Below are 12,377 nucleotides of genomic sequence, written 5' to 3' on the forward strand. Positions count from 1 at the left end.
ATACTCTTTCATGGTGACAAATGTTTGAAGATCAAACATATTTTACATGTTACATATATTATACAAACTTCTTATACACTGAATCACTACATGTACTTAGGTCATTCGTATTTAGTAATACTTTTTACGTTATCAGTACAAAGCTGTCGTTTATGTACTACATAATTTATTATCAACATTCTGATAATACTACTTTATATTAATATATAATATATTATACATGTTCTATACATATATGTTGGAAAAAATAAAATAGTTTCTGTTATCATGGTCGCGATATGATAAGATGGATTACATGTAAATCACCAGAATATAATACCAACACGTATAAACATTTATGTAGTATGACAAATGTACAAACAAACATGGTAGACGTTCAATCAAAATTAAAACCTGCATTTTTAAACTGTAAATTATTACGTGTACAAAATGCAAAGTTTGACTAGGAAACATTAAGTAACGACTAGATTTTTAGTATATGAACTTAAATTTAAGCATTTTATATTATGCCTATCTCACAATATAAACTTGTTCTATTGCGTAGCAATTATCTAAAGCATTTTACACTATTATTATATCTCTACACTGTCACGATTTACCTATAATTATATACTTCTTCACACTCTAGAAGCAAAATTGCACATTTCGAAGCTGCACAAAATAATATCAGTAAATAACAAATATTAAGAATCGTGAAAATAGAATCTTTTATATGTTGTAGTATTAGTACTAATATAAAAATGTTCATTTCATTAGAAGCCATTTCCATTAACGTAAAACTTTAAAAACTGATAATAATATCGCACACCCCTTATGCATTAAACATTACATTTTTGTGTAAATTTTTTTGATCGAAAAATGTCTTTTTAAAAATGATTACATTTTGTGCGACTTTTAAATATATAAAATCTGTAAACTTTAAAAATAATAAAATCTCGAATATACTTTATAGTCATATACATTTAATATAATAGAAAATCTCTTATAAATCTTCTTTTTCCAAAAATTAAATTAATATAGATAAAATCAATAATTCAACTTTATATAATTAATTAGGACGAGATAACAATAGTGATGTAAAGTAATATAAAGCTTTTCAAGTATTTCACATTTACAATTTTTTTACTCGATGCCTTATATTACCTCAGCAATGAATGCTAACTTCTTTGGTCGTATGATCTAATAGTTATATTGTATTAATTAAACTGTAAAGTCTGTCTAGAAAAAGCACCAACTGGAAGTGACTATATCGATTCAACCAATATAAATAAATTATTTTATCATAATTAGGCGTTGAATTTCTGTTGTTTTTCTTATTAAAATATACTATAAATAACAGTAACAGCCTTTCGATAAATAATAACGAGAGTCATTTGTGTTAAAAGACAAAGAGTCATGAAAATAGTATTACTGCCACATTGTAGTTGGACTCTAAAAAACAAGCATATCATTATACATTCACAATGCACAATAGTTTCGTTTTTATGAATTGGTAACTAATTCTAATTTTACATAATTTTGTAGAATCTATGATAAAAAATATGAGTTGCAGTCTATATATTTTGCATCTCCGTTGTTATTATCAAAATATAATGGGGTTGAAGATAAGGCAGTGAGATGTTAATAAGTCTCTAAATAGGGAAACTACTATCAAATACAATCAAAATTATTGGAAATTTTGTTTTCGTTGTAATCTATGGAAGTTCCAACTATGTTTCTGTGTTTCTTTCATTTAAAATATATATGTATATATATATATATATATATGCTATCAAAAGGTCTTCTATTAGACTGATCACATTCGCGGCGAATAGTGATGATTGTTGCTATGTCTTTGTTTTCTTCTGAAAATAAAGGCAAAAATTGATCGTAATCGCCACCAACGACTGTGTTTACGCACTGAATTTCGTGACCTCTCCTTAACTCGAATTTGCCTCACTAATGAATGAAATGCATCATCAATGAATTGCCTGAGAGCAGCGGATGTTTCATAAAATGGACAACCAAGCTGTTCTGCAAGAGCCATACCTTCTTCTGTAGTTACCTACAATATGATTATTATATACATAAAATCAATAAAGGTTAGCTGTACACGGATATTCTACCTCTCTGTTGTGCTGCAAATCATACTTATTGCCAATTAACACCAATGGAATATCCTCATTAGCCCTTACACGCGATATCAATTTTCTATATTCCAAAGCTTCATGGAAGCTGTGCCTGTCGGTTACAGAATAACATATCATGAAGCCTTCCCCACATCTCATATATTGATCTCGCATAGCTGTAAATTCCACCTACAAGTAATAAAGTATACATTAATGTTTACTCTCTTTCAAAACTAACATTATCATAATGATAAACCTCACCTGTCCTGCAGTATCCAATATATCTAAGAGCGCAGCCTCTCCATCTATAACCCTTTGCAGTTGATACGAATCCTCTGTTGTTAAAAGAGTAAATATATATTAATTAATCCTTCAATTACGGAAAGTACATGTCCTTGTAGATCTATTAAAATATATGAGAGACTTGTATATACACCTAATAAATCTTGAATGATACACAACATTTAATGTTTTAATTAATATAAGTAAATTTTAAATATTGACAAATGTGTCAGTGCTCTCTTGTTCTTAATAATGCAATTCTTACTTTCATTGTAGCTACAATCCAATAGTAAATTACTTTAACCAGACATAATGGCTGCCGTACAAATATTACGCAGCGAAATGCTGCTAATTTTGAATTAGAGCATGCCACAGTCAAAAGATAAATTTATAAGTTAGATCATTGCAAAACAGAATTCTAATTCATATTCAGTAATCCCTTAGCTTTTGCTATGATCTTATATGAAACAAAATCTTACCTATAGTTGGATCATGATAGTCGATGAAACTGTGACTGACAAATTGCAGGGTGACAGCTGAAAAATCGTTTCTGTAATATACGTGCGTTAAAACACGATCGTTGTGTGATGAATTAGTAATATTAAAATACCTGATTTACCAACACCACCGTCGCCCAAGACGACAATCTTGTAAACCCTAAGTCCACGTCTGGTAGTGGGCCGCGGGCCTACCGGTACCTCGTTCTTGCCATTCAAAGCTACGCTCTTATCCTGCAGGATGTCAGCTGACATTGTCGGAGAATATTCCTGCTCACCGGTAACCTAATGCCTGCCACGGTTATGGCACACGTCGCACTTTTACGAACTAACTGACATACTTGGTCACGTATCGGAACACGCGCGTAGACACACCCGTATCGGTTGTTAGACCGGGAAAGATACGGTACATGTTTGATCGCGATTGCAAGCCGCCGTTTTTCTTGGTGGCTCGAAACAACGCCGTGTGACACTTAATGCCTGCGACTTACACTTTCGACAGTTGGACACAGCATGGCTGATGAGCACAGGCTGTCGAGCAGGCTGGACAGAATATGACAGCCGCGAAGATTAAGCACGCGCGAAGTTGTGTTTTCAGGAGCGTATCCATCGGCTCTATTGTCAGCTCAGAATTTGTCACTAACAATAAATCTGCTCGAAGGAATTGTTGTTTAGTATGAAATTTTTTTACCCAGCCTTATTAGTGTAAAAAAGACATCGTATTTGTTAAAAATGTTTTCTTTTGTGATAAACTGTTCTTACAGTTTCGGAGTCATTTAACAGCAATCAAATGTTCCCGGTATTTATTTAGTAAATCATTTAATGGAAATGAAGCGTTCTATAATTGTTCGAATAAAAACTGTTCTTATTTTGTTAGATTAAAACTATTGTTGAAAGCTTTGATTTCATATGATTCGTCTGAAAAGACTGAGGCCTATGTTTCTGCACCTGTCCCAAATTGTAGCCATGTTGTTGATCACACATTTCGATCAATACGAAATATATATATCGATAAACAGTTTGACACTACATAATAATAGATTGGAATGAATTAAAATAGTACTAATAGTATAATTACAATTCTTAGAAATTGTGCTTTTAATTATCACGGGAATATATTATATTTTAAAACAATATAAAACTTGTAAGATTTTCGTATCGATTTCCGGACAATTTTAAGGTTGTTATTGAAAAGTTCGAAATACATATTATCGGAAAAAGGGAGATATATTTGGTAATTATTTATTTTCGCAAAAAGATGTACGCATTTACACGTACAATCTTCACAATAATATTTAACACTTTTAATAAAAGAATACAGATAATAAAATGTAATGCAAAATATGGTAATGTTTCGAAATGGAATTAATGTCTTCATCTTGAAAAGAAATGATCATGGAAATACATGAAGGATTAGCATCTGGTGTGATTTGCGTGCATACAAGTGTACATAGAGTTCAGACGAGTAGAGCCTTACAGTATTCAGTACTCAGTACCGCTATGGTCTCTGATGTCTCAGTGGTAGAATGATAGGAAAATTTTTGCGAATATATTGCAAAAACAGAATTGTGTTGATTCAAATAGAAACAGGGATAGTAGTGTATTCGTGTTCTGATATTGACATACGAGATTGACATATTTGGATAAATTGCATTTCTCATAGCACGTACTTACATGTTTTGTTTCGGAGGTTATTACTATTATTTCAAGCATCGAGCATTATGAAGACTTTCTCTAACAACGTAAGAACGAACGATGTGTGTCCGATTGAATGTCAACATATGCAGCTGTTCTCGGTGAAAAAATATATTGGTGCAAACGTAATCCACGAACATGCCCTTTATGGCAGTATTGTTTCAAGAATCCAATTGACATGTTTGACGGATTGTTATTACCAGAAGGCCGAAAACACGTGGGCATTTTAACGGCCGTGTACACATAGTAGATGATAATGAAATAAGTATACGTGCAATATCCTTAATGTTTTTGACACTTCAGTTCTTTGGTTCTTGAATTAACATTTACCTGGCATACATTGCTTCGCATCACTCAAGTATTTAGAGTGCAAATGTAGACTATACGTTTTTAAGTATCATCGAACAGGGTAAAGATACATAAGGCAGAGGTTAAGAACAGTTATGAGATTACTGATATTAATAAGAACGATTCACGATCAATGAGTACAGAAAAATGTATACCTTAAACAAAGCCGTAGGTTTTCATATTACTCGTAAAAGGAATGAATTTAAATGTTATACCAAGAAATTTGTTAATGTAAGTTTGGTTTTTCAGATATTCAAATTCCTTAACAGGAGGTACTATAATAGATTAATTTATAAGGTGAATAGAAGTGTTTGAAGCAGTCTCTTAGTATAATAATAATAAGTAACATGTTTTCTTGTGTTTATACGCAGTTGTGTTAAAGCAAAATTTTTATAAAAATGTCGGTTGCCTCTTCTTCGAAAAGCAGAAGAATGGATAATGTAAATAATAAAGAAGGAATGATATACGAGAAGTGGGAACGTTTTCATAATTGGGTACATTGTATATGCATTGTTACATTTGATCTTGAATTAGGCCAAGCTATAGAGGTACGTATTAATTTCTATATTCCATAACTACAGCGACGATGTATTTGTAATATATATTTTTCTTCATAGGCTGTATATCCAGGTCATATCATGTTATCAGAACAAGAGAGATCTAACGTCTGTTACCTTGCTTTTCCTGATTCTAATTCTGGCTGCATGGGAGATACTCAATATCATGTCAGAATAAGACAGAATGGAGCCATAGTTCAAGACACTAAAGCTTTAAAAGAATACGATAGAAGATCACCTCCATTTTTACAATGCGATAAAGACTATTACTGGGGCTATGTGTATTTTCGTCAAGTAAAAGACAAGTCTCTTCCAAGAGGATATTTCCAAAAGGTTTATTGCATATACCAATACAATAAAGGAATCAATAAAACCATATTTACTTAATTTTAATTCTTGTTTCAGAGTATTGTTATAATTACAAAACTGCCATTCGTAAATCTCTTTGGGGAACTATGTGCTTTAATTGCACCCGAGTTTTTTGAAGTAGGTAATGCCGTTATGGAAGCTGTTGTGAGAGAAATTGACCAATGGCCACCTCCAGTACCTGGTCAAATAATACATTTACCACTTATAGGAGTTTTATTTCAAGTCAGTATTAGTACAATTCAATAATAATCAATTACCTTATTATATGGTACATCAATCTTGATTTACATTGTAGACATATATTCCAAATCAAAACTATAAATCAACTGCACCCACTATTGCTGCCATGGATCATGCGCCAAATTTTCACACATCCCGAAGACTAATTGTGACATCTGCTTATGAAGGAGACATGTTTAGAAGTTTAGCTAGCGTTGTAAGTTATGTACATCTACTATGGGAGTTAGTATTACTTAGCGAACCAATTGTTGTTATGGCTGGTTCGCCTACTGGTTGCTCTGAAATGGTACAAGCACTGATTGCGTAAGTAATTTTTATACAACTTGCATAAATAGATATAAAATAATCAAATTTACATGAACAAACTATTTCCAGGATGATAGCACCGCTGAAGTATTGTGCCGATCAACGACCTTACTTTACGATTCATGACTCTGAATTTAAAGAGTATACTACAGATGCTCCAGCACCTCCAGCCGTAATATTAGGTGTAACTAACCCATTTTTTGCCAAAACACTACAACATTGGCCTCACATTATCCGAATAAGTAATGGAACTACTAATGGTAAGTTTAATGAAATATTATGAAAGTAGAATATTGATTATTCGTGTTTCTTATCGTATTTCAGAAAATCAAAAGTACAAAATAAAGAAGTCGGAGAATCTTAAAGTATTGGATTCAAAACCAGGAGTGTATACACAGTATAAACCATTCCTGCAGAAGGACAAAACTATACTAAAGAAGTTGTTTAGAGGAATCCAGACTAAGAGGCCGGGCGAAGTGCAAACGGCTCTTTTGAAGCGTCATTTGATAGAATTAACAGAAAGTTTTATGATACCTCTTGAAAGATATATTGCGAGTCTTATGCCGTTACAAAAGGACATATCACCTTTTAAAGTAATTATCCTGCATTATTGATATATTCAGGAAAAAGCAACGATATATCAATCCTACTTGTTTCAGGCTACACCCATACCTGAATTGTTTAATCCAGATGACTTTTTGGCTACGTTAAGTAGTGCTGGACCACAGTTGACTACAGGAATTAAAGGGGATTGGGTAGGACTGTACAGACGATTTTTTCGGTCCCCAAACTTTTCTGGTTGGTTTCATACGAGGTACACCGAATTGTCACATAAATTACAACTTATACAACTCGAGGCTCTGTCGCAAGCGGTATGCTTTGGATCATTTAAAATTTATCTTAATCTTTGACTCTAATCTTATTTATTATAATAAAGTGTAATCGATATAGGACTTAAAGACATGGGTGCAAGGAAAGCAAGAGGTAGAGCTAGTTGACATGATACTCAGGATCCGACAAAAACTAGAAAAGACTTATATCGATGAAGTACCTATAGGTAAGTCTGTAAGAGAGAAGCTGCAGGAACGAATAAATGATATTACGCATACATTACCGGATGATCTGAAAGATATTCTGAATCACGAATCTTGACATTACGATTGCTATATAAATATTAAAACTCGCTAATAATGATTCCGTTTAGATATAAACCGAAATCGTAAGCATGTAAATGGCGAAACTATAGACTAAAATATGTCCAAGCATTGCTCTCTTTGTCGATATATGTAAACAAAATAATACGAATGCAAAAATAATGAATGAAATAACTAAAATATCTAGAAGTCGTGAAATGATAAGGACTTGACTACGTTAACGTATTCTCACGGAAACTTATGTTTTTTAAAAGTTTTTTAATTTTCTGTTTAAATACTCTTAAGATGGAAAGGACAGTATCGTGCATCTTCTTTAACGTGTACCAGAAAGAGTGATACATACAAAAGTCAATACGGGTGCGAGAAATACTTTATAGGTGCAATTATACATATAAAGACTTACGTGCTCACATTAGTATCCAGAAATTAACAAAATGTTACATGTATTTGCTACAATATTTTCTCTCGAATAAGTACGTCTTTTTGTAATGCTTTACAATTCAATCTCATAATACGTAACAATGTTTCTTCCTATCATTTGTCTACGTAACTCATTGAATCTTTTTGGATTATTTCTTTCGGATTTATTCTCGAGAAAGATATTTTTTATTCCGCGAATAGTAATAACTATAAATCATGTGGAAATGTAATAGAAAAGAAGAGCATGGATTGCTGTATATGTACATATGCGTTTGATGTGAGATCTGTAAATATTGATATGAATGCTGTATGTAATAAAGATTTATTTTAATAATATCATTGTAATATTTGTCGGGATCTTTTATATAATATTCTTTACACAAGTTTTATTTTAAGAACTTACCACTTTAACGATATTTTTTACAATTAAATAAATTTCATTAAGAATTGTATGGATATGCCCTACTCCCCTATTTCCTTCCATATTTTCTAACGAAATAATATGTGCAAAAGCAAATCTGAAAATGTGGCAACGGAGACGAGATATATAGTGCCGTATTATAGTATTGTTAAGAACAATAAGTAGCACAGTGATTGTTTTACTACTATACCCCGTCTGTGTTACTACAGTTTTTTTTTTCATAGTGTGTATCAAAGTTTTAAATACTATTGTATGAAATGAGAGCACAGACGAGGTACAGGAGTAAACCAATCACCCAATGTATTTTTTTGTCTCACGTGTGCGAAGCTCTAGAGCTGTCTAGAGCCCCCTTATCATTTTTGTGTCACATCCTACCGTTTCGGTCGGAACTAATATTGTGGAACCAATATCACAGACGAGATGTAGGAGTACGTCAGTCACCTTATTATACTATTTCGTGTCGCACGATATGAAATACCGAGTAATCTTAATTAGAAATCTTAATGAGAATCGAGTGTCTTGTATACTTCGAATAATCATGCATAAAAGTTACTTTGACATGCTTTAAGACATGCTCAAGGCACGCTTTAAAAGTTACTCTGTATCTCGAGTACTATTAGCCATTTTTACTAAAAAGATTAGGTGGTAAAATAGCCAAGAGGGTATTCGACAGCATCATTGGTAAGAGGGATTCTTATAATCGTTAAACAAGCAGAGACAATAAATTTATCAGTATATATACATTTATTCATGATTCAAAAGTTATTCTGTACCTTGAGTTCTATCATCTATCTTTACTAAAAAGTTAGGTGACAAGATGGTCAAGGGAGTGCTTGTCGACATCATTGGCGAAAGGAATTGTTATAAACATGTGTTTGGAACTATAGCGACGGAAGAAGGTATGGAAGTTGCGATAGGGAAGGACAGAGAGTAAGCGTGGACTGTATGGTATTAAATAATATATTATAACAGGAGGTGAGGTTTATACAAACGGCGAGATGATAAGGCGGTAGATCAAGCGAGCCAAGAACGACGGGTAGCGGATTTGATATTTTAGAATGTGGGAAACAATGGCCCACGCGACAAGTATGACGCCAGACGTAAACAGAAGGTTTACGTCTGCGTTTGTCCCGGCCACGACCTCGACTAGCTGAGCTATTGTCAACGCCGGGACACGGTCGCACCGAGGCAGTTCTTATATAGATACCATAAACTTTTTGCCTGGTAATCCACATAAGAACTGTGGTGGTCCGAAATGGTTTTTGCGTTACCGGAGTTACCGGTAATGCCTGCAATGATTTCGAACAACATTAAACAGCCAGAAATAATAAGATGGTCAAGGGAGTGCTTGTCGACATCATTGGGGAAAGGAATTGTTATAAACATTAAACAGTCAGAAATAATAAATTTAACAGTGAATTGTGTTCGATAAATTAATGCGTGCGAATATTCATGGCTTAAAAGTTATTCTCTATCTCGAGTTCTATAATTTATTTTTATTAAATAATTAGATGGCAAGATGGTCAAGGGAGTGCTTGTTGATATCATTACCAAAAGAAATTGTTATAAACATTAAACAGCCAGAAATAACAAATTTATCGATAATTACTATCCCGGCGATCGAGATCTACCGAAATTAAATGGGGTGGGAGAGTTGCGCACCGCGTACTGCGCACCCGATCTCGGCGGCCCTCTGATATATTTACTATACCAGGCGGCCGCGCTCAGTCATTCAGTCGAGGTTTGCATCGTGTGTAGATCAGTGTAGATGTTACTTGTATTTGGCGACATCAGCTGGCTGGACAACAATTGGATACATATTTGTAATTCTTGGAATTCAGTAACCAGTGGTAAAGAGTGCTATTTAAAAATTGTACATCAATTTTTATAAGTAAGTCTTCAATATTTATCTTTTAGGTTATAATCAGTGATGAATCATTAATAAAAATTTGAGGTTACCCTATATTGGAAGCGTGACGAATAAATGTGTTTTAGTTCTGTTAAAATAAAAGCACAGTATAAGTTATACTTGTACAAGCTGATAAAAACTAGTACAAGCTGTTTACCAGTAAAAAGTTAACTTTACACAACATTTTCCAAGGAAAATAAAGGTTAAGAAAATGGTTGATTTTATATTTACTTTAGTTTATATTTACATTTACTGTAGTTGTTGTTGAAAATTTAACACTAGTTTTCAAATTTCAGTGACCAGATGAAATTATGAACGTCCAAGTCATAGAGACGACTATGAATTCCAAAGTCATTGTTTAAGAGATCGCCATTACCACAGTGACAGAAGTAGTAGAAACCATGGAGAAAAGAAAAGGGCAAAATACCTCTGAGGAGGTAACATCAAGAACTGCATTCCACCTGCAAAATTAAAAATGATGCAAGCAGAAATCATTGATAAATGTTACGTATGGAGACGTTTCTCCACGTGTTCATTCGATTAGAAGTTCTAATCTCTCTTCTGAGAACTAAAAGCGTCCCAACAGGCCCCTTGTTTATAGAAGGGATGATTGTGCTCCCGTTGGACGCAACTGGCATGAAGCATGATTCAGTAACAGCACCGTACGATTTTTTGTTATGGAAATCTTGAAAACATTCCCTTCTGGAATGTTTTGTCAAGACAGTCTCTGATAGAAAACACCTTGGCTAACCCTTCGTTTTACCCTTTAAACAAAGATCCAGCTGCAAACCTTAAACTCACTCGAAACGATAAATACGAGTATGCGATCGTAGAATAAAACAGACACATTTCCCTCTCATTTTTAGGGTACATAAACCCATTCATTTTCATCCTCTTCGGTTCAGTCGAGATTCAGACGCGGTTCAGTACTCGTGTAGTCACATCGCGTCAATTCTAGTGAGATCGGGTTAAAGTTCCTTTCGAATCAAACGTAACCTTATAGAATCCGTTAGTTTGAGTATATTCTATTTGGCTTTCTGTTTATTTGGTTTACTGCTGTTTATGCAGCTCTTACTGCGATCATCAATTCTAAATTTCCTAACATTGGAGAATTAATATTAAAACGTCTTGTAATAAAATGTAAACGTGGTTTTAGAAGGAATAATAAAACTCTTTGTATTTCGTCGGGAACATTCATAGCACATTTAGTAAATCAAAGAGTAGCTCATGAGATATTAGCATTAGAAATACTAACATTACTAGTAGAAACACCAACCGATGATTCTATTGAAGTAGCCATTGCATTTTTAAAAGAATGTGGTATGCAATTGACTGAAGTTACTAGGAAAGGTACTGAAGCTATATTCGAAATGTTACGAAACATATTACATGAAGGACAGTTAGATAAAAGGGTTCAGTACATGATAGAAGTCATGTTTCAAGTTCGAAAAGGATGGGTTTAAAGATAAGAAAGCAGTTCCAGAAGAGCGAGACGTTAGACGAAGCAACTGATTCTCAGGACATATTGAATGTTTTCGATGCAGAGTATGTTACTAACGAAGCTAAATATAAACAATTAAATAAAGAAATATTAGGTTCAGACGTTAGTGGATCAGAAAGCGAAGAAGATAGTTCGGATGAAGATAGTAGCACTGCTTTAATGGAAGGAAAAGAAGACGTAATTGTAGATAATACTAAAACAAATTTAACAGCTCTTAGAAGAACAATATATCTGACAATTCACTCGTCTCTTGACTTTGAAGAATGTGCACACAAATTGACGAAGATGCAACTGAAACCTGGGCAGGAAACGTATTTTGTGCGTATGTCATGTTACAATCGCAAATTGAAAACAAAAGAAATTATTTAATAACATAATTTGTCTTTAGTTATCATTTCTGATAAGGCCAGAGAGGAAATGAGAGTGCTCACGCCCGGGGTTTTAGTGTCCCCGGTATAGTACTGCCCTCTAGTCTAATTTTTAGTCTCGACCAGAACCTGCATCATCTTTAGCCTGAAACCGAACCTGCATCATCTTTAGCCTGAAACCAAACCTGCATCATCTTTAGCC

The 12,377-nt window shown here is 33.6% G+C and overlaps 2 protein-coding genes, 1 long non-coding RNA gene and 1 pseudogene across 5 annotated transcripts; 2 read left to right on the plus strand and 2 right to left on the minus strand.

Moving 5' to 3' along the window:
• Positions 1-942: 942 nt before the first annotated feature.
• Ric (Ras-related protein interacting with calmodulin) lies at positions 943-3,276 on the minus strand. 2 transcript variants are annotated; one of them, XM_076784885.1, is made up of 5 exons: positions 3,001-3,276; positions 2,870-2,926; positions 2,370-2,443; positions 2,106-2,297; positions 943-2,044 (listed from the first exon to the last, which is right to left on the minus strand). In XM_076784885.1, exons 1-5 carry the CDS (start codon positions 3,140-3,142, stop codon positions 1,796-1,798), a joined length of 714 nt encoding a protein of 237 aa, XP_076641000.1. In that variant the 5' UTR covers positions 3,143-3,276; the 3' UTR covers positions 943-1,795. The 2 variants fall into 2 exon arrangements, with proteins under 2 accessions (XP_076641000.1, XP_076641001.1); XM_076784886.1 differs by having other exon boundaries at positions 1,906-2,044; positions 2,131-2,297.
• A 23-nt stretch (positions 3,277-3,299) lies between these two features.
• On the plus strand, positions 3,300-7,965 carry LOC143352411 (protein DENND6A). The gene is made up of 8 exons (XM_076784877.1): positions 3,300-5,478; positions 5,548-5,820; positions 5,893-6,078; positions 6,152-6,399; positions 6,472-6,662; positions 6,727-6,995; positions 7,062-7,274; positions 7,354-7,965. Exons 1-8 carry the CDS (start codon positions 5,329-5,331, stop codon positions 7,552-7,554), a joined length of 1,731 nt encoding a protein of 576 aa, XP_076640992.1. The 5' UTR covers positions 3,300-5,328; the 3' UTR covers positions 7,555-7,965.
• Positions 5,896-8,092, minus strand: LOC143352414 (uncharacterized). Its single transcript, XR_013081928.1, has 5 exons — positions 7,960-8,092; positions 6,453-6,613; positions 6,330-6,374; positions 6,114-6,251; positions 5,896-6,034 (listed from the first exon to the last, which is right to left on the minus strand). It is a non-coding gene; the product is annotated as an uncharacterized LOC143352414 (long non-coding RNA).
• Positions 8,093-10,163: 2,071 nt separating this feature from the next.
• LOC143352238 (pre-mRNA-splicing factor CWC22 homolog pseudogene) lies at positions 10,164-12,206 on the plus strand (annotated as a pseudogene). The gene is made up of 2 exons (XR_013081880.1): positions 10,164-10,288; positions 10,603-12,206. The product of XR_013081880.1 is annotated as a pre-mRNA-splicing factor CWC22 homolog pseudogene (transcript).
• The last annotated feature ends 171 nt before the right edge of the window (positions 12,207-12,377 follow it).

This window comes from Halictus rubicundus, chromosome 3, assembly GCF_050948215.1.
Source record: "Halictus rubicundus isolate RS-2024b chromosome 3, iyHalRubi1_principal, whole genome shotgun sequence".
NCBI lineage: Eukaryota > Metazoa > Arthropoda > Insecta > Hymenoptera > Halictidae > Halictus > Halictus rubicundus.

What these genes read in the sequence shown, in the direction of transcription:
- Ric (XM_076784885.1), bottom strand. Translation starts at nt 3,142, where the DNA reads ATGTCAGCTGACATCCTGCAGGATAAGAGCGTAGCTTTGAATGGCAAG. An exon ending in CGGTGGTGTTGGTAAATCAG is followed by an intron (nt 2,927 to 3,000) that starts GTATTTTAATAT and finishes ACGATTTTTCAG; the next exon opens with CTGTCACCCTGCAATTTGTC. An exon ending in TATTGGATACTGCAGGACAG is followed by an intron (nt 2,298 to 2,369) that starts GTGAGGTTTATC and finishes TATTACTTGTAG; the next exon opens with GTGGAATTTACAGCTATGCG.
- LOC143352411 (XM_076784877.1), top strand. Translation starts at nt 5,329, where the DNA reads ATGTCGGTTGCCTCTTCTTCGAAAAGCAGAAGAATGGATAATGTAAAT. An exon ending in AATTAGGCCAAGCTATAGAG is followed by an intron (nt 5,479 to 5,547) that starts GTACGTATTAAT and finishes TTTTCTTCATAG; the next exon opens with GCTGTATATCCAGGTCATAT. An exon ending in AAGTAATGGAACTACTAATG is followed by an intron (nt 6,663 to 6,726) that starts GTAAGTTTAATG and finishes ATCGTATTTCAG; the next exon opens with AAAATCAAAAGTACAAAATA.